Here is a 21,231-nt window from a genome sequence, read left to right on the forward strand (position 1 = left end):
TATGCTTAATGTGAAAAATGCACAGAGCTGCCTGTGAATGAGATAGAAAAATTTTACACAAGTTTGTATACACTGTTCTGCATCTTTTAAAGACAGTAAAGGTGAGTACTTGTCATTCAAAGCTTAGCTCAGCACCCTCAGATGGAGGATATTTGGAATAATCAAATCTGAGCCATCGACTAGGTCAAAAGGAAACATCAGAAAATCACTGAAGAACTAGAGACATACCAGTGATGTGTAACTGCTACTGTATGGACACTTTTGAATGAGAGGTCTGATCTTTCACATTAAAAAGAGCTTTTACAGTCGGAGCAGAGGAAGCCAGAGAGGACAAATCAATATGAGGGTAATGTGATCCAGTGCTCTGAGTTTCGGCCCCCAGACTGAAGTGCTATTTGCAGACTACAGTGGAGGAAGGAGAAAGGAGAGAGGAGCCCTGGTAATGATAAGCTTGTGGCCTTTTATTTCATGACCTAGTGGAAAGCAGACAAGTCATTTAAATGTTTTTATGGCCTAATATATTTAGGTTATTGCTCAAGGATTGCCCGATTGGGCTATTGACTTAGATCTGTTGTGTACATATATTTAAGGGGTGGACAAGTGTGGATAGTTCTCTATGACTATAAAATCAAAATTTAAAAGAGAAGTAAAATGAACCTTGCCTTTTGGCCTTTTGGTCAGAATTTAATGTCACTTTAGATTAATGGCCTGTTGAAACACGTTGTGAACACTAAGGAGAGGAGAGTGTAGGGTAGTTGGTATCAAATTGAAGAACAAGCGCATTTCCCATCGGCCTTTATCAATCATGGCCTCCTAACAATCCCCCTCTATAAATTGGATTCATTACTCTGCTCTCCTCCCCACTGATCGCTGATGTGTGTTGAGCGTTCTGGTGCACTATGGCTGCCGTCGCATCATCCAGGTGGGGCTGCACATCCAGGTGGATGCTGCACATTGGTGGTGGTGGAGGGGAGTCCCCATTACCTGTAAAGCGCTTTGAGTGGAGTGTCCAGAAAAGTGCTATGTAAGTGTAAGCAATTTTTATTATTATTATCTTTCACTGATGTCACTTCTAACATCTTGGTGCATCGCTGTGTAGGCAAGCCATGGAGGTCACTGTTATACCAAAAGTGAAAGAACACACACTGTCGTCACCTGTGCTCTGAGAGAACTCAAGAGTTTAGTGTTGATGTTTAATGTTGATTTTCTCACAGTTCACCTTTCTCTGCACTCTTGTGTGTTCTGCACAGTATCCTGATTTTCCACAGTGCTGTAAAACAGGGAGCTGTAAGAAGCATTTTAATTGAAATTTTGATGAACCAGTGAGGAGACTTGCCTGAAGCTGGATTAATCAGAGGGCCCTTCAATTTTTTACAATACCGTAATAAAGTGCACATAAGTAGTAAATTCATGGTAAAAAAACATTGTGTTTATTATGTTTTTGCAATCTCCAAAACCTCTTTAAGTTGCTTTAAGCGTGAGACTTAATTTTTGGAAGAATCTGAACAAAAGAGCAATATAACATAGAAAAACAATCCCATATTATTCCATCCTTTCTGCTGCTCTCCATCCTTGGACAGTCCCTTCCATGTCCCTGTCGTCGGATAGCTCCTGCTGATTCCACAGGAAGGGAATGTGGAGACCTCCAGAGCTGAGCGACCTTCCTCTTAGCGGCAGTGATGACAGCCAGTCAGCCAAATTCTGCTAACAGGCAAAACAAGCGATGAGTCATCTTTCAATAAAAGAAACACTGGAGAACACGGGCAGTTTTTCCCGCGAATTGTACATAAAAATGAGGAGACCTGCCCCCCAAAACATGGGCACATCCAGACACCTTGTGACAAATAGGTGTCTGTTGCTTCCTGAGAGCTGTCAGCTGTCATTTGGAAACATCTCAGAGTAGTGAAGTATGTTCTGTGATGGCAAAGATAAAAACAATCAACTGCTGATCAGGAGTTTTACCAACAACTGTTTCCAATAGTCTCCCTAGAAATCTAATCTTGGGGAGATACAGAGGTACTGTACTGTATGTCCCTGTTCCATTGGCTTATATGAGGATCTCAATAGGTGAATTTAGAGCAAAGAAATGGGTTTTCTGACCAGTTTTATTTCTTGCTCTAAGAAACATGTCTGTCATATATATTTTTTATATAGTCTTCTGCATGTTGCTCTCCCTGGTTTTTGTGAAGCTACTAAATGTTTGAATTAAATCTTGCTCTGTTGTGTTATCAGACTTCACCCACTGACAAAACAGGTGTGTTTTCCTGTAGCTGCTCTTGACTGTGAAGGTCAGCAACACTTGAATCCATCAAAGGAAAAGCATGACTATAAAAATATTTGCTTTGGTCAGACAGGTAAATGTAGATAAAATAATGGCAGCGGTTTTTCTAAGTCAAGATAAGAGAGACTAATGTCCACAGAATATACACTAGCAGTCCATGACAACAACCAACTTGTTTACCAGAATCAAGCAGTGACAGCTGTTCAGGTTAACTGTCTTCAAATTAGTCAGCACTGAGCTGCATATGTATTTCTGCACGCATGGATATATTAATCAGAGCTCTTAACAGTTGTGGAATAAATCAAAGGGAAATAATATGCAAGGCTGATAAGAGCAAACGTTGGCAGCAGCAATTGATTTTAGAAGTGTAAATACTGTATTCCCAGTGGGGGTTTTCTAATCTCAGACATGAAGAAGAGACAGATCTAGATTCTAGAAGTGTCAGTACTGAGTTTTTACTGCTTTCATAAATGTTTGTCAAGGTGTTTATTCAATTTGTTTGTGAAAAAAATAGGATCGTGAGGTTCTTATAAAACTGCAGTGTGACCTGCAAAAAGAGGGGGATTTTTTGTTTGGAAGGTTTTATCAACATCAATAGTGTTGAATAATTGAGTAATGAATCAAGTTGCTCATTGACATACAGCATATAAAGCCTAAATTTCATAATACCATATACAGTAGCTACACAGTTTGCTTAATAATTACAAAGAACATAAAATCTTACAGTGGAATAACCTGAGTATGGTATATGCTGTATGCAGCTGGATACTATATTTGAACCACAGTCTAAAACACACCTCTGACTGCCAAAATGAGCCTAATAATCCAACATACCACAAAACCTGCCCTTTGAAGTGTCAGATCTTTTACACTGCTTAGATCCTGGGAGAGTAACATTAACATCAGATTTGGCTGTGCAACACACAGTATAACCTCCTCGACCTCATTTTGAAAATCCTTCCATTTAAGGAATTTATCTTTCTACACGAAACATTGGAACAGCACACATATGTTTCGTGAGCAAGCGGCCAGCGCTTTTCATTTTTTGAAAGCGGAGCCCCTCGTGATACAGCCCCGGTGGAGTCCTCTCGGCTGTTCCATGACCAGCAGGACCCCGCTTCCCTTCTTCTGTGAGCGAGGATGCAGTCATGTGGCTGTGAGGGCCTGCCATTCCCTCGCGGCTATGAGATTGCTAGCTGTGCTCTGATGCGTGCCCTCAGAGTTCAGAATAGTGCACAGGAGCTAAGAAGATGTGACTATGAATAGGACAGCCTCCTTAACCATCAGTAATGGTGCTGATCCAAAGGGCACTGTTGATGTTTTATTTTCCTATGAAAGTATAAGCTGCATTTTTCTAGTACTTTACCTGTTTTCCAGAGAGTAAGAAAGGGAGTAGTGTAATGTCAGTGCTGATTAATCATGAAGGGCAGCACAGAGAATTTGTCAAGGACAGGTGTTGGTCTTTGGATTCATTTTTACTGGTGCTGGTGTGATGAGAGCAGCTTTGCCCCCCTTCAGGATTTGATCATTGCTTACTTGGCACTTGAGAGCTGCACAGCGCCTCTTGCCAGACTGCTGTGAATTCTGCCACGCTACAAGATGGGATCTTACTCACTGACAGTAGAGAAGTCAGTGCTTTTCTGGGTTCCACGTGGGTGTTGGAATCTTCTGTAGCAGGCTCAGACCTGGTGAGCCAAAAAATGTTATCATACTGTCCCTTTGTCTCAATAATGGGCAAAAGGATATCCTAATTTAAACTAATAATTTAGATTGGGGGGTATTCTGGGGGAAAATTATAGTACTCGAGTAGGGTTTTCACTCCTTGTAAATGTTGGTGGCTATTAACAGTTTTTACAATGGCAGATGCTTAAATGGCTGAAATCTTGTAGACTTGAAAGATTTGGAGTAGAAAGGAAGCAGCTTTTTAAACGTTAAGCACCTTACACAGGTTTGGTGTTCAGTAACAGTGCAGGAAGAAAAAGGGTCAACATACTTAAGAACCTGCTGAAGTGGCAATAGACCTACTTTTTTTTGTTACGTAGAGGTTGAAGCTATTAAGGACATTGTGTTGAGTTGCTTCTTAAGCCAGGTAACAGAGTAAACATCCTGCGGATTCCAAATCCATGTTGAAGGTGACCTCAGGCTGAATGTCTGCGAATTAACAAGGCAAATAAATGAAAGGAAGAATGACACAAGCAGCTGAATGTATTTCACACAAAGAAGATACCAGTAACATCTAAATGTTCCTTTTTATGGCTCATCTGATGCACAGCAGTGTTATATGAATAGTACAGTAGACCTGTCAAACTTTGAAAACCATCAAACCATTGCCTTGTATTAATCAGCAGTATTATGCTGCGTGATAGAGAGTGTGTTGTATTTCAGTGGTGTTTGAGTAGCCATTCATTTTCAGCCCTAGCTGTGTTTGTGAAGGTGACAGTCATACAAGATGAAGTGGTCTGTATTTAAATATGGGTTATTAAGAGAGAAACACCATTATGTAAAGCCACTCAGTTTTTTCTTTCTTACATTGTTCTGCATAGCATTTGGTTAGGTACATTGAAGGAGCTTTTTAACTGCTGTTCCTATTAAGTCTATTAAGTCAGAACACGTGCAGTTCTCTATTATCTATACATTTTCCTCTGACACTGTCCTTCCTTTCAGCAAGCAGTGTCTGTTCTGGTAGAATGAGCATTATCTCCTTTGCAATTGATTATTCCTTAATTAATATCTGTGAATTACTAATGTTCTTCTCTGCACTCCATTTTCTCTCCTCCTTGTGTTTGAAAACCACATCAGAAGCTTCATCTTTCTGGGACAAATTGAAAACATTTAGGGGAAACAAACCTCTCGAGGTAAACATTGGTGAAAAAATTAAATTCCATTCTGTTCACCTTTGTCTCTTCACTGAGTTGGTTGAGTTTGGTTTTACAAGTCTATTCCTTCCAAGTCAGGTTTCATTTAACCTGTGCAAACCAGCTACACCAAAGATGTGTTAAGATTTCTGGTTTTGGTCAATATGGTCTTGTGTTATTACATGAAGACCACATTATGGCAGTGTCCTGTGGGGCACATGGAGATGAATCCTACCTAAACATTCTACAGCAATACTCCCTCTTAATTCTAAGACTAAATCTTGTGCTTTGAAGTCTTTACTCATTATTGTTACAGGGATCTCGGATAGACAGTGACCACTAGATTTCACGTTATATGCATTGACTTTATTAAAATAAGTCTTGGTATAACTTGCGTTCACCTGTCATTGCTAGGTTGAAGTTGAGTGATTGGATTAGTCTCCTTTGATCCATATTTACTGAAAACACTTTAGAAATGCAAGAATGCTTTCTGTTGACTACTCATTAACTAATAAATAAGGGTTTGAGCATCACTATAATGAAATGTTGTATGGAAAATGATAGAGCTCATCCATCTACCCTTAGTCAACTCGATAAGCATTGATTACTGATATAGTGTGGCCTTGAGTGATTCAGACTTGTTCTGCTGTTTCTGTAAGGGCCCATAAAGATCAGCAGATTTGTGCTGACCAATTGCGAGATTTCTTTTTCATAACGCAGATACACAAACAATGATTCAGTCATTAGATGGTACAAAGCTGCCAGGATTAGATGCAGGCACCCTCCCTCTGGTCCCATCTATGTTTCAACATCACTGCAGGCTGCACATCTACAATTTACGCATCCTCTTGGTGATGTTTTCTGGTGTATGTTAGGTCCTGTGTTGCATTTGGTAATGGTATAGTATGCATTTAAGGACAAAACTGCAAAATGTTTACTGTGGTCCCTGTAAGAGGAGGACTTATTTGCACACAGTATGCATTTATGGCAGAAACCACAGAATGTTAGCTAGCTCTGCTGTCTGTAAGAGAAAGACTGTTTTGTGGTCAATGCACGCAAAGTATGCGTTCAGGGGAGAAACCACAAAATGTTCGCTGTGGTCTTTGTAAGTGAAAGATATTGTTTTGTGGTTATTGCATGCAGAGCATGCGTTTAGGGCAGAAACTACAGATTGTTCAATGTAGTCTCTGTATAAGAAATGCATTTTTTGCGGGGTCTCTGTGCAACACAACTTGCATTCCTGTTTTTAAGCTAACATTCCCCAGTGAGTGCTCAGTGCTCAGAAATCACTGTGACCAATACAACGTGTGACTTTCTTGTTATAAGTCTGCTCTCAGAAATCTGATGTATTGTGTCTTAGTGTTTAATTTTTAATTCAGTGTATGAGTTTTGTTAAGAAGTCTGACGCATGTGGTCTCATAACCTGAATAAGTGTTTCAATTTTTCCTCAGCTCTTAGTCATACATTTTAGCATTTTATGCCTGGGATGTTTTGCCATTTCTCTGAAACATTTCCGAAGCTTCGGTTTTACTGAAGAAACTCCACTGAGTGTGGGCTCAAATAACATCACACAACAAATTTCAGAGCCTACCTTTGTAGTCTTTTTTTTTCTTCCTTTGTGAGTTTTCAGTAGATTGTTTTTCAGAACTTGGCCAGGTCTTCAATTTCTCAAGTTCAATTTCCAGTTTGCCCTGTTTTAGAATTCAGTGTGAATTTTAATTTGCACAGCTATTCTAACACTTCCAAACGAGTTTGGCAGGATTTTATTTTTAGCACAACCTTTTTGCAATATATTCATATATTTTTGTAAGTCTGTCATTGAGCTTAAAATAAAACTGAAAAGAGAAATATCATCCAACTTTAGCGGTCCTCTGGTGTCAGCCCACCCTCTCAGTTGCACCTCGGAGAACCCTTTCGTTCCTTCTCTGAGGCGGCAGCCGCACATATTGACTGTTAAATAATTCAGCGTCTGTATATAGGCACGAAACAGGACGAGTCGCAAACGGCTGCAGGATAAGGTAGTCCTCACTTAGCAAGTATTGTGCTGGGCCTTCAGCTCTCTGTGCTTGTGCTGACTGAGCCCCTGGCTGCAGCTCGAGCAGGATTCCCCCCTGCTGCTGGTCTAGAGGAGAGGATACAGATACAGCGGCGCGAGAGACTGAACGTCTCTTCCACAGCATGCTGACTCATTGCCTCCTGGGGCAGCGGGGGTTAGGCGGGACCTTGGGGGACCTTGACCCAGTTCTTGTCCCAAGGCCTGGACTGCAGCTTTATCTAACGTCCAGAGAAAGTCAAAGGCTAAAGGGGGGTATACAGGGTTTTACTGCAATGTATTTACAGTACAGTAACTTGCATATCAGAGCCATCTGAGTGATTCAAATCCCAAAAAAGTGAAAAGGGAGGTCCTGTACATATTTGTTTCTTAATGTAGGGAGATGGAAACACAGTTTCTCTCGTATTTCGTTTTTTATTTTTAACCATTGACCTTTAAGTGACCATGTTTTGAGAGCAGTGCTACTCTGTTTTTAAAGCAGTGTTAACTTGCAGTCCTAAATGCTTCAAATGAGGAATGCTGATCTATACAAGGCACAAGACAAGGTCTTTACTTGTAAGCATTATGATTTAGCCTGCAATATAAGACGGTCAAGCACTGGAAAGGAGAGTTTGGTAAATATCAGCCAAATAACATTCATCTTAAACCTTTTCTAGATGGGCTTGAAAATTTCCCCGTGGGCTGTCTACAGCATTTCTGTCAAGTCTGTCATTATTATATTCAGACTCATGATTCTAGAAGGAACTTTGGAACATTCTCTCTAGAAACATGTTTACAAATACGGAAATGAATCCCCAGCCAGAATGTGAAGAGTGCGCTGTTTTGTTTTGATTCAGGAGATGCGTTTTAAAATTGTACAAAGTCGCCCTTAAAGGTGGGTTTGACACCATGGAAACCATGCGAGTGGTGCAGGAGAAACAAAAATGGCTTTGTTTCAGAAGCAGAAAATGTATTTTAGAAACCCGCTAGCTCACCAAAAAATACATCTTTCTTTCAGGGCGTTTTTTTCTTAGTTCAGTTTAGCTTCCAACAAAAGTCCTTTTTATACTGTCTTTACATGTAAAATGTTAAGAAAGGTTCATTCAGGGAAAAACATGAAAGAGGAAAACAGCACAGGTACGTACTCACTGACTTTGATATTTGATTTTAAAAACAATATTTATTGTTACGAGTTGCCAACAAAATGGTGTAATACAGTACTTTTCAGATGGTGAGGTTTCGCTTTTAGGTATGCATGTTGGAAATCTCATCGACTCTGAGTTGTATGGCGATTGCAAAGGTGAGATGAGGGGATGAGGGGTGGGTGATTTACATGCCGTGCAATTTGAGTTAATGTTAAAATGTAGTTACAACACTTAACAAGCTTTGGATCACCAGTCTCGGAAAAACAAACATGCTGATAAATGCTTAGTTTTAGAAGTGTTACTGGTATTCAGCTTTAGTTTCTTAAGTGTGGATGCTTTTCAGCTTCAGTGAGTTTTTGGATATGATTTGGTGGCGATAATTAAGTTGTTCGTTCAGTGGCAGTCAGGGTGTTTCCGGTCACTCAAGACCCCAGGATGCTGGCTTTTTCTCCTGTTTCTTTCTCTGCCTGAGTGGGAACCCCAGTTTCTGCACACATCATCCATCATTCCAGCACTGTCCTGCACAATCTGGAGTGAAAGCACTCTGGATTAATGCTCTGGATGCAGGATATGCTAGCTTTTTTTTGCTGTTCTCTATTTCTGTGCCGCTGGGCATGAAAGCCAATTCAGGGTGAAAAATGATTGCTTAGCAGCCAAAGGAAGGCAGGTATGAGTGTTTTAAAAAAATCTAGTCCTATCCGGATAAATGCACCTGTCGCCACACAAGATAAAGTGGTTCAAAGCGCAGAAGGCTCTGCAGATGGAATTATGATGCCAGCAGGCAAATTACTTTTTCAGCTCAGTGTGCCCCTGTCCATGCGTAAAGAACTACAAATTGGTCAGCAGTCATGACGTTTGAGTCAGTCAACAGGATTTTGAGTGCATTTTTTAAAATAATAAATTTCAATTAAAATACAGACTGACAGTTTATTTTTCTTATGCCAAGCTTTTCTCATGCTACTGCCATTTTATTTCCATTTTCCTTTTATTTCAACCTAGTGGACCAATTGTATTTGAAGAAAGGAGGGAATTAAATGTTGGATACTTCTGGTTTAGTCTTCTTGTATCTTTTTTTGCAAAAGTTCATTAAAATGCCGGCTACCTCAATTGGTGTGTTCAACAGTCTAGCAGATTTTTTATATCATCATAATGCATTCTCAGCTACAAACCTGAGAAGGTGGTTTTAATTGACAAAATGAAGCCATAATTGATATGTTTTCACCCTCTCCCTAAGGTCTCAAGCTGTTTGATAAAATCCTACAAAACTCATTAGACTACAGCCCTTTTAAAAACCATCCTTAGTTGTCAGAAAAAATCTGCAGTCTGCCTCATATTTTCATGTTCTGAGCTGCAAACGTTATTTCTGTTTCTGTCATGGTTAGTACCATAGCACTGTAAATGGACATTTTTACGTTACAGCAAGGAAAATGCTCTCCTTCTTTGGATGGATTGCCGTTCTCTCTCCTCTTACATTCTCTGTTCCAGGCCAGTATCCTAAAATTTGGATATTAGCTTGCTCATGCAGAACTCATTTCTATGTTTGATATAAAAAGGACTCTATTGAAAGTCCATTGTGTGCTGAGATAATGAAAAGGGAAGAAATTGTATCATTTGGAAGCAGGTGTTACCCAGAGTTTTCAGGTCATTGTTGTCCAAATGTAGGCAATAGTTACATGGTCTTGTCTTGGAATTGCCTGCTGTTTCGTTGTCTTAACTGTAATTGTCAGCAATAAAAGGAGGCTATTTAGTCTATTTGGGAGTAAACATAGAATATTGATTACAATTAAGGAATGTCCTCAAAAGGACAACAGTGAAACCTGAATCAGAGCACACAATGAAAACTATGTGGAAGCGTATCTAGAAGCAGCACTTCTTCAGCCAAGAGGTTGTGGGAGAATAGAGAAGCTACCAACCATGTTGTTGAGGTGAATATGCTGGCTTTTTCAGGAAATGGTCGGTTGAGATCCTTCGATTAATTAACGAATAACTACCAAATGTGAAAGATGGGCCAAGCGGCTTCATCCTGTTTGTAACCTATCTGTTCTTATAGTCTAAAGGAGAATGAAAAATGTCCAATAATGAGTCATTAGGAGTTTAACAGGTCTCATTATAAAGCCTTGTGCACCTGAAATGAAGGAAAATAGGGAAATAGAAATACATACTGTACAAAACAAATTTGAAAATCTGAAATCTATCATCTGCAGAACAGGGAGACAGATTATTAAGAAATAACAAATTAAAAAGCATTAAAACTAACTGTCAAAGGACTGTCAGCAGAAATACCATGGGGTTTCTGATCAGTCGGTCCTCTTGAGATCTGTAATTACCATGTTCTACAGAGTGACTGATGTGGGAGTAAAATTGCCTTGCATGCTACAAAAATGCAAATCAGTTAAGACTATAATTTCATTCTTGCTTGCTGTTGGGGTGTTTTTTAAAAGCTTTTAAATATTTAACCCTGTTTAGATCTTTCTTCAGTGTGAACATAGGAATGGTTATAAAGGAGAGGAGGTCACATAGGAACGGTTACAAAGGAGAGGAGGTCATTTTAGCTGGTCTGGGGATCTTATCCCATTTCCTGAAAGAAGCTTCAGGAACATAGCTAGGATTTGATTCTTCACACTTGGTGGAAAATTAGCACAAAACAAGGCTAATTGTTGCCGTGCATAGTCTACTTCCAGCCTCAGTAGACAATTCAGTATGAAACAGCATGTTGTTGACCTGTCACTTCCTATTTGAAATCACCCGAGCATCAGCTCTGGTACAAACTTTACATAAGCTTTTGTAATCTACATCTTGTACAATTTAGATGAAACATAACTAAAAATAAATGAATAAAATTACAATTTTTGCATGATTGCCTTCTTGGTGGTAGTCCCAGTCCTAAATTATACTGTGGTCTGACATCTGCAGGCATTTTTCTTCCTCCCTCCTGTGTCCTTCATGTGTCTTCCCCATGCGTTAAAAAGCCATTGTGAAGCAGTCAGCTGTGCTAAGGAGAGATCATGGAAGGGTGACATCCCATTTCAGTACATACTGTAGGTTTCTTCAGTTCCCTAGCAACCCATGTCAAATGTGGCACTGTCAAAAACAGTGTCCCTCAGTCCAGTCCTTGAATTAATATAGTACTTCCTGATAGCAGTACTTGCACATCCATTTTTATATTTTTGCATACCGTAACATTTTAGAGGTTTCCTTTTTCCACAGGCTGTCAGGCTCCTCAACACCCTGGTACCTACAGTACTACACCTACTCCAAATCTGGAAACTTAGTTATTTTATGCCTAATGTCAGCATTACTGTCTGATGTATTCTTTGCACTATCCTGTAAAGTAAATTGCACTATGCACATTACACTTTATGTGCCCTGTACCCTGTCAGAAATGTCTACATTGTCTATGTCATTGTCTTGTCAGTGTCTTGTCTGTATTCGCACCGTAGACCTGGAGAACGATATCTCGCTCCTCTGTATACTTGTATATGGCTGGATTGACAAATAAACTTGAAATTAAATTACATCCCTATCAACCCTTTACAAATTGAATCAAGTTGGATTCAAAATGTATCTAATTATAATCCATAATACTGGACATAAGTGCACCTTTTAATCCTGTACAGTTTATACCCTGAGTTGAGATTATAATAAAAACTAAGCATTTCTTGATATTGTTTCCCATTCCCTACACATTACACATTCCCTAGACAAATTTTGAGCATTCTCTGACGAAGTAAGGGATTGGGATATTTTTTATTGCAGTGACCACCATTACAGAGTACTTTCACAGGAGCGTCATAAAAATGTGACAAATGAATAAGTGAATAAAAGCCAATAGAGTGCAAATGTGTCCTCAGTTCTGATTTGATAAAGGATAGAGTGTAGCAGCCTGTCTCACAGCTAATGATAAAGTCTTTGAATGGGGTGTAGTAAATCTGAGGCAGAATGCAATTCATTTTTTCCCTACTCGTCATAGGAGTGACAGATTAGAGATGTATGTGATAAGAATGAAGGACTTGGAAGCATCAGTAGTGGTCATGAACAGTGTTGTAGGTTTTTATTTTAAGTTTTGAAGTCCCAAATGTGGTCCATACTGTAGAGAACTGCATGCAGTTCACCAGTCAGAAGATGAAGACATGACTGAGAAAATCACCATGAGAAGATCATAAGAACAAATGAGAGGGAGCATTTGGTTCTAAAGTAACCAGTTGATCAAAGGATATCATCCAGCCATTTCTCGAAAGAAGCCTTGATATCTGCTTCAACAAAATGGCTGAGCAGCTTGTTCCATATGCCTTCGACCTCTTGTGCAAAGCAGTGCCTACATTTCAAAGTTTTAAATGCTTGTCTTCGATGTTTTCAGAAGAATTATAGACAGGAAAGAAGAAAATACATGTGTTCCTTTGGAGGTAGTAATGAAAAAATTCTCATTAGAGCTGTCATCTGAGGCGAAAGTTGAATTAGTTTCCTGCCAGTAGTATAGTTGGTTTTGAACCTTGAAAGGAAGGAGGCATTTCCTGAATCTGAAGTTGGCACATATAGTACAGTACTGGCATTCAGCTGAGTCTAGTTCCTGGTCAGGCGTTCTGCACTTATCCACGTTAATTTCCCTGTGCCTGTGTTAATGGGATATGAATAATCCATCCACTGCTTAGCAGTTTCATCCATTTGAGGTTTCGATCTAATATGAGATGTTGCTGTGCTGGGTGCTGCTAAGTGTGCAATCTTGTTTTGAGTACATTAGAAGTGTAAAGTTAATATATCCACATCAGCACAATGTGCAAAAGAAAATTGCACATTGGCTCAAACTGCAGTGCAGTGGGAATGGATTCTCCACAGTTGGTGTCTTTGCCTTACGTTTCTCCCTAGACTGAAATCCCTGGACACCTGTCAATGATGCTTTATTCTTCAGTTGAGTTTAGCTGCCTCGTTTTACTGTCGCTCCTGGTTTGCATGCATTTTATTTGAGGAAAAGTAGAGCAACGTCTAAAGATTGTCTAGCACTCAAATTTGGAAGAGAGAGAATAGAAGAGAGAAGAGAGAATGGTTTCTTTAGCATGGCAGAGGTGGCTGCAAATAAGATGAAAACACACAAAACCTGTATAAATGCAGTAGCTTAAAATCTTGTGCCTTCAGGCTTATCCAATTTGTTTCACTTGTGCTGTTCTACTATGCTATTTTGTACATATTTGTGTTTTTAGGCTGTTGTGTTTAAAGATTACGATGCAGTATGCACTTTTTCTGCATGGTATACTTCAGAGGGACAGCCCTCCTTCTATAGGAAACTAGTACTTGACTGTCCACCAGTGGAGATGCTCTATTGTTCTCTCTCTGGTTGTCTCATAATTCCAAGCTCACACTGTATGAAAATGCCTCTTGAATCTTGGGTTTTGGATATGTTATTGATTGGGCAATGTTTTTTGGGGTTCCATAGACTAGAAAGAATCAAAATAGGCAGGGAGACAGCTTTCCTGCTTTTGAATTTCTTTTTCAGTTTCGGGAGGTTGTTCAGAATCCTTTGTAAGAAAAAAGTCCACACGCTTTGTACAAGTATCCCCTCGCTTACTTGCATAACTCATGTGGTTTGTCAAGTTGTACATAGTTGGTTGCCTGATTCTGGTTTGCTGTCGTTTGCCGTTTGGCACTGACTCTGTCCGTCTCTCTGCCCCTTCAGCACCTTCAGATGACCATCCAGGCGCTGCAGGACGAGCTGAGGATCCAGCGCGACCTTAACCAGCTCTTCCAGCAGGACAGCAGCAGCCGCCCCAGCGAGCCCCTGGCCTCCGAGCTGACCGAGGAGAACTTCCAGCGGCTGCACGGCGAGCACGAGCGGCAAGCCAAGGAGCTCTTCCTGCTGCGCAAGACCCTGGAGGAGATGGAGCTGCGCATCGACACGCAGAAGCAGACGCTCGGCGCCCGCGACGAGTCCATCAAGAAGCTGCTGGAGATGCTGCAGAGCAAGGGGCTGTCGGCCAAGGCCAGCGAAGAGGACCACGAGCGCACTCGCCGCCTGGCAGAGGCCGAGATGCATGTCCACCACCTGGAGAGCCTGCTGGAGCAGAAGGAGAAGGAGACCGCTGCCCTGCGCGAGGTGAGCCCCCTCCTTGTGGTGCTTGTGAGCTTCAACCACGTGCCTCTGAATGGTGTATCCCAAAACGTTGGCAAAATTACTTCCCTGTTTTGTAAACTTTAAACTTAGGAGCTTCAAAGTACCTTAAGATTTCCATAATACATAGACATGATGTATCAGTACATCATAGACATTATAATATAACAGCATACAGTGGAGGAGACCCTAGTATAATAGATGGTGTTGCATTGAGATAGATAGTGGTACCGCATAATGCTGAAGTCATGAACATTTTGGAAATTACTTCTGTATATTTTGGATGCTAGCTAGTGTCTGATTATTTTTGAAGTTGTTGGTTTTGTCCTTTTATCAATATGAGGTTCACCTGTTAACTTCATTTTATGTTGATGATTAAAGTGTAGCCAACACCTGAACTCTAAGGAAGTTGCCAAGGAAGAAAATTTATTTTGAAGTGTAATGTTTTATACCATTCATAAATTTAAAATTGGGACCAAAATTGGTTTTTAGATTTTATTTTCTTGATGTAAATTTATGTTTGCACTGTTAGCTTTAAGAGATTTTGCTGATTCTTGTGATTAGTTGGGATTTTTGCCATTATGCCCACTGTGATTGTGGGTTTCAGTTTTCAGATCTTTGGTTGTCTCTTGGTTATTCCTGTATACATTGTCTTTAAAGCACGTCTTCAATATAAAGAAAGTTACAAGGATTACGTTTTAAATAGCTAGTAGCGTGGAGTTGTGGTTAAAGCTCATAACCTGGTTCATAACCAGAAGATCGTTAGTTCAAATTCCAGGTGAGGCACTGAATCTTGAGCAAGGTGCTATAGGAAAATGCTCAGTTGTATTTATAAAATGAGCCAGGTGGGTTGAATGGGCTCATCTCAGTAATAACCTTTCTTATATTGGAACACTACAGTGGCCAAGACCTATTGTCCCCAATGTGTCCAGTTTAGCAGTCTGAATTCAGTCATCCTCAAACAGTGAATTCACAAAGTCATGTACAGTACACTGGCCAACTACTGTTCCTGTAGTTCCAATTGTTAAAGAAGAGGGGAGTGATGTGTGATGATAAAACTCTGTCCTGCCTTGAAGGCATTGTACTGTATTTTAAGAAGGTCAATGTTTTCACGCCAAGTTGTATTTGTTCTATTTTATCATTCCAAATCGGTATCCCCGAGTTCATACACTGATTGGCACTCGCATCTGTGAACTGAGATTTAGCAGCAGCATCACACAAAAGACTTTTCACACTCACTTTTCTCAGAAAAGAACATAGGTTCAGTGCTGCCTCAGAGATTTTCTGTCTTGTTTCTCTATTACATTTGCTTGCTGCTTTTTCCTTTTACAAATTTTAACACCATTCGGCCCCATGGCATCACTACATAAAACCTGATTCAGCAGTAAGTTGTTCTTATTATAGTTGTTCTTTATAGTTTTATAGTTTGAAATGGCACACATTTTGTGTTATATATGTCCTAAAATACATATACTGTAGCAATACATGAAATTGTACAAGGTGCATCATGGTGAACATCGTTTATAGCATCTGATCATTTTTATTTTGTAAAAGGTGGTTTCATTAGTTTCAGTCCTAATCAACCAGTTATTTATATAGTACAAGACAATAGACTACTCACAAGTACAAGACCACTCACACAGCCCAGTTCAGCATCAATCCTGCTTAAGGATGAACCAAAAGATGTTGCCTTGAGTGCCCAGTAGAAGGTCAGGGTGACAAGCTTATTTCACTCTAAACCCTGTGGCAAAATGACTGATATTGTACAACACTAAAGTCAAACCTTTAGCATTTACAAAAAATATTTCACAGGAAGCTGAAAATGTTTTTGTCAAATAAGGGTTATATCAAAAAGTAACCATCAGAAAAGGTTATTTTTTTTTTTTAATTATTAATTAATAATCTCTGCAGCACACACAGATATAAGGCCTGAGCTGGCATGTTCTATAAGAGACCTTCCTGTCAGAAATGTTTGTCAGACATGCTGCATTCTCGGCCTTGCTGAAGGTATCACTGAATGGAGGAGTGGTGCGTTTCTCACTCATGTTACCTCTAGCTGGCACGTGCTGGGTGGTTCACAGGAAGTGATGTCGTGCATCTTGAGGAAAGCCCATCTGGTTATAGCCCATTCTACCTGAGCAGCACCAGGCCAATCATAGGCTATAGGTGATTAATGACTTATGTGAGGCTTGAACCAGTTTTGTCTGCACTATAAGGCTTAACTTGCTCTTCATGTGCACGCCCCTCTCTTTTGGCAGAGTCCCCGAAAAGAACTATATTATTACCAAAATCGTAATAGTAACAGCATGTTAAAGGGATAGCGTGATTGGTGAAAATGGTATGCAATAATGCTTGTATCATTGAATGTTATACTATTTATATGACAGTGATCAAATATAATAATAATACCAATGAGAAACATATCTCAATATATAATATTGTCAGACCACTCAATTTCATGCGCTGCATACTGCATGCTTGGCCCTGTTTTTATCAGTCACACACCAGGCTCTTATAATAAAAACCTGCACTGTGCTAGTTTAAATCCCTGAGTACAAGCATACTGTACACACATGCACCTTCTTGCTATACTCTGAAAATAAACTTCTTAAGTGTCAAAGGAAGCCACGATTACCCTTCATGAAGGATTTACAATTAGTAAATAAGCAGACAACACAAAAGTGAACAGGTACCATTATTGTGAGCAGCAGAGTGATTTCTCAGGCAGTAATGGATGGATTGTGTGTGGTTGCTATAGAAACAGCCCAGACAGCAGAGAGGCTTTTGATAAACTGCGCCTCAGCTCCTACAGAAGCACCAGATGTAAGATTATTTGAACAGCTTTGATTAATATAGTGCTGCTGAAAAGTTTTAAGTCCTGTGGCTTTACAGGGAAAAAAGGCTGTGACCTGGTAATGCTTAGAAAAATCTGTAAGATCATCAACATAGCACCATTTCAAAATCCTGTGTATATTTGACTGAATGCTATTAGAGTTGGGATGCTCAAAACTTATTTTGATACAGTTCAAGTCATTTCAACCATGGTACTGTTTTTACAATTCCTTTAAGATTTAGAAAACTGTCGCCTAAAAGACTTTATGCAAAATTTGGGTTAATGTAATGTATTACACAACTGCTTGTTTGTAGGAGTTATAGTTTTGTTGAATTGTTTTTTGTTTGGAATCTCTTGCAAAGCTCAGTCTATCTTAGCCATTTACTGTACATTAATGGTTGTGACCCATGTGGCACATCACATCATATATACTTTAGCCTGGCAGGATTGAGTCTGAAATCCTCCAGGGAATATAATGAGAAGTGTGGCAAAGTAAAAAGCATTGAGACCTGTTGTAGAAGAGGTGATTGTTATTTTTTCTGTATGCGGTGCAGCGGTTCTGAAGGCGGTGAGAGTACACATCAGTTAACGGCTTTGCTCTGTATTCCTCTCAGGTGCCAGACAGTCATTAACTGTTATTAGCTGGGTTGAGTGCCACCTAGTGATGTAACTTAAACATGCTAAACCAGAGATGGTTTTAATCTTCAGATCGTTGTTATGTAATATAAGCATCACAATCAAATAAAAATATCACTGTATTTATGTAGGGGTGTTTTGGAGAAAAAATACATTTTTTAGATCCTGGGTATTAATTGTTTTTGGCATCATTTTGATTAATTGATCATTTGTGACTCACCATAACACGGTGACTTTGACCGTTGTATAAGCTCCAAATCAGTAATGGGAGAGTTGATTAGGCACAAGTGAAGCCTGGTGAAAATCATGAAAGAAAATAAAAAAAGAACCCCCCACTTCTTAAGAGGACAAAGGCTTTGTGCTGTTGATATTTTGGAGCAATACTTCCGATGGATTCACTTGCAGTGGAGCCAAGTCCTTTTCAACAGTTAATCAAGGTTTGGTGATGTACTTGTGGACGTCGGTGAATGTGATACAGACAGACTTCAGTGCTTCAGACCGATCGATAGGGGGGCTCCCAGTGTGATGATCTGGGCAGGTGTATCTAGTTTCTACAGACCTTCACTTGTATATCACTCCATCAACAAAAACTAAAGATAAAAACCTTAAATATTTAGACACATGAACACAGTATTTGGTGGAAACAAATATTGGTTGCAGCAATTACAAACACCAATAAGTCTTCTTGGGTAAGAGTCTACTAACTTTGCATATTGGCTTAATGCAATTGTTTCCCATACTACTTGGCAGATTTGCTCAAGTTCTTTTGTTTTGGGGATTATTGATACAACTACAGTCATTTTCAGACCTTTCAAAGATTAAGGAGCTACACTGATCAAGTTCTGGGACCTCACCTGCTGCCCTTCCTGGGGGATCATCCGAACTTGACGCGATTCCAGCAGGAAACGGCACACATTTTTACGCTGCCCATATAACAACGGCTTTCTTGTGAGATGAGGGGATAACAGTAGTGATGTTACAATATGGCGGTACAAATTTGTGGAATGACCTGGGGTTGACTAAGCAAGTAGGGTTTAAAACCAGTAATCAGATACATACTTGACAAAGCTCTATGGGAGACGTGGGACAAAAAAAAGAGAGCATCTGCAACCTGGAGCAGAGCGTGCGTCACAGATGTACAGCTTGTATGGCTTCCAGTGGTGGCCACACACTGCTAGCCTGTAACTTCCACAGTAGACGGCCTGCTGATCAGCCCTGTTGATGACAAATGTTTGTCAACATAATTAATTTATCTAGGTCGTGTCAGGTAAAGAAAATGTCAGTGTGCCTGCTACAAAAAAGATAGTTTTCCTGGTAACGTTGGGAACATATTACCGTTTTAATTTATTTTAATGCTCAGTATGTCTATTTTTATACTGAAATAATTAATCTTTAGATGGGTGCATCATTTAAAACGCACTTTATGGTACCACCAAGATGGTCTTACTGCCATACAGTTCAGAGGAAGTGTCTTGAAATAGAAAAGAGAAGGTTTTTTTGCTCTAAATTTGTTCCTATGCATTAGTTGATACACCTGCTTGTGTGCTCTTAATTATCACTCAATAAGTGACAAGTAGGGTCACAGTACAGTGCTTTCACACATGCTTTAATAAATCACACAGGTTTGCAGAGAAGCTACTGTATTTTGACAGAGAGACGTAATCCAGAAAAAAGAGTGTATGAGCTGTCTGTCACTCAGTGAATTGTTAAAGTATTCTGAACCTCTGCTGTCCTATTTTTATAAAATTACAAAATAATGCATGCATACACATTTTTTAAATTATTATTCAAAGCCACAGAGCTCAAACTGATGGCTTCTAAAGGTAATGATAAATTACAATATATAATGTATATTAGCAAAACCTAAAGAGAAAAAAAACTTTAAAATGTTGATTGCATTAGTATTCAGAAACCTGAACTCAGTATTTGGTGGTAACAAGCCACAGATATTCTTGGATAAGTAAAAGTGTACTATCTTTGCACATTAGCTTAGTGCAATTTTTGCCCATTCTCTTGGACTGATTTGCTCAAACTCTTCAGGCTTAGGGATTAGTAGTTCTTGGACCTTTTCAAAGCTTTGAGATGTTTTATTTTTTCAGTTTCAGATATACCCCCTTTATGAAGTGTCTGTGATAATGTTGACCCATGGACATTTTCTCCTGTCCAAACTCTGTAACTTTCAAAGACCCTATTGGCTTTACAAAGGCATCCTTCACCAGTTTTCTCCTTGCCCGACTACTCAGTTTGGAAGGATAACATCATTTTGGCAGTGTCTAGGTACCTTCAGCTCCTTAATGATTAAGGGTTTTTGTAGGGCCAGAATCAAACGTGTTTCTTTGTTAGATTTCATCCAAGGAAAAGATGTGTGATCCATAAATGTGGTAAACGCTGTTTTTCCACCATTGCAGAATTAAGTTCTGACTGAGAATTGAACACATGCGTGATCAAAAACTCCCTTCACCTGGGAAAGAAACACTTCCAATCCATTTTCATGAGTCATTGTAGAGGTACCTTTGACTGATGAAGCTGGACACCACTCACACTTGGTCCTCCTGCAATGGTTTTCGTACAGTAAGTCAGAGAAGGTGGCACTGCCTGTGAACTTGACCTTTTGGTGCACCAGGAAATGAAACTACTGCACTGTATATCCCCGAGTATATAAACTACTGCACTGTATATCCCTGAGTTGCCATTGGGGTTCATGGTTGATTCTTTGCTTGAAATTCACTAAGAGAGGGACCTTACGGAAACAAATGTATTTATTATGAAATCATGAGAACCACTATTATTGCTCACAGGTATATTGAACAAATTCTGTGGTTGTTTACAGTAATTTTCCATCCATCCATTTCACTCCGCTTTTCCTGTTGAGGGTCGAGGTTGCAGCAAGCCGAGTAGATCAGCCCACATTTCCCTGTCCGCAGCAACGGATTTCAGCTCCTCCTGGGGGATCCCCAGGTGCTCCCAAGCCAGCAGAGAGATATAATCCCTCCAGTGTGTCCTGGGTCTGCCACGGGGTCTCCGCCCAGTGGGACGAGCCCGCAACAGCTCCAGCGGAAGCCGAAAGGGGGGCATCCTTATGAGATGCCCACTCCACCTCTAAAATCAGTCACTCTTTCACTCAGTCACAGACAGAGGGAAGCACTCTCATCTGTGTAAATCTGTGTAATCTCTCATCTATGAATTGTCTTCATCACTGCTCTCCTCTCCACTGATAGCTGGTGTGTGGAGAGCGTTCTGGCGCACTATGGCTGCCGTCGCATCATCCAGGTGGGGCTGCACACTGGTGGTGGTGGAGGGGCGTCTCCATTACCTGTAAAGCGCTTTGAGTGGAGTGTCCAGAAAAGTG

At 40.0% G+C, this 21,231-nt stretch overlaps 1 protein-coding gene and 1 long non-coding RNA gene across 12 annotated transcripts in view; one reads left to right on the forward strand and one right to left on the reverse strand.

The window, feature by feature from the left end:
- The window catches only part of erc1b (ELKS/RAB6-interacting/CAST family member 1b), a 342,306-nt gene that overhangs the window by 65,182 nt on the left and 255,893 nt on the right, over nucleotides 1-21,231 (forward strand). For all 11 annotated transcript variants that reach the window (XM_069192087.1, XM_069192086.1, XM_069192090.1 and 8 more), the window contains one exon: nucleotides 13,982-14,398. In XM_069192087.1, the coding sequence (XP_069048188.1) occupies nucleotides 13,982-14,398 (417 nt within the window). The remainder of the gene's footprint in view (nucleotides 1-13,981; nucleotides 14,399-21,231) is intronic.
- LOC107078069 (uncharacterized) lies at nucleotides 1,408-7,263 on the reverse strand. Its single transcript, XR_011190056.1, has 3 exons — nucleotides 6,728-7,263; nucleotides 4,307-4,432; nucleotides 1,408-1,704 (listed from the first exon to the last, which is right to left on the reverse strand). It is a non-coding gene; the product is annotated as an uncharacterized lncRNA (long non-coding RNA).

This window comes from Lepisosteus oculatus, chromosome 7 (genome assembly GCF_040954835.1).
Source record: "Lepisosteus oculatus isolate fLepOcu1 chromosome 7, fLepOcu1.hap2, whole genome shotgun sequence".
Classification (NCBI taxonomy): Eukaryota; Metazoa; Chordata; class Actinopteri; order Semionotiformes; family Lepisosteidae; genus Lepisosteus; species Lepisosteus oculatus.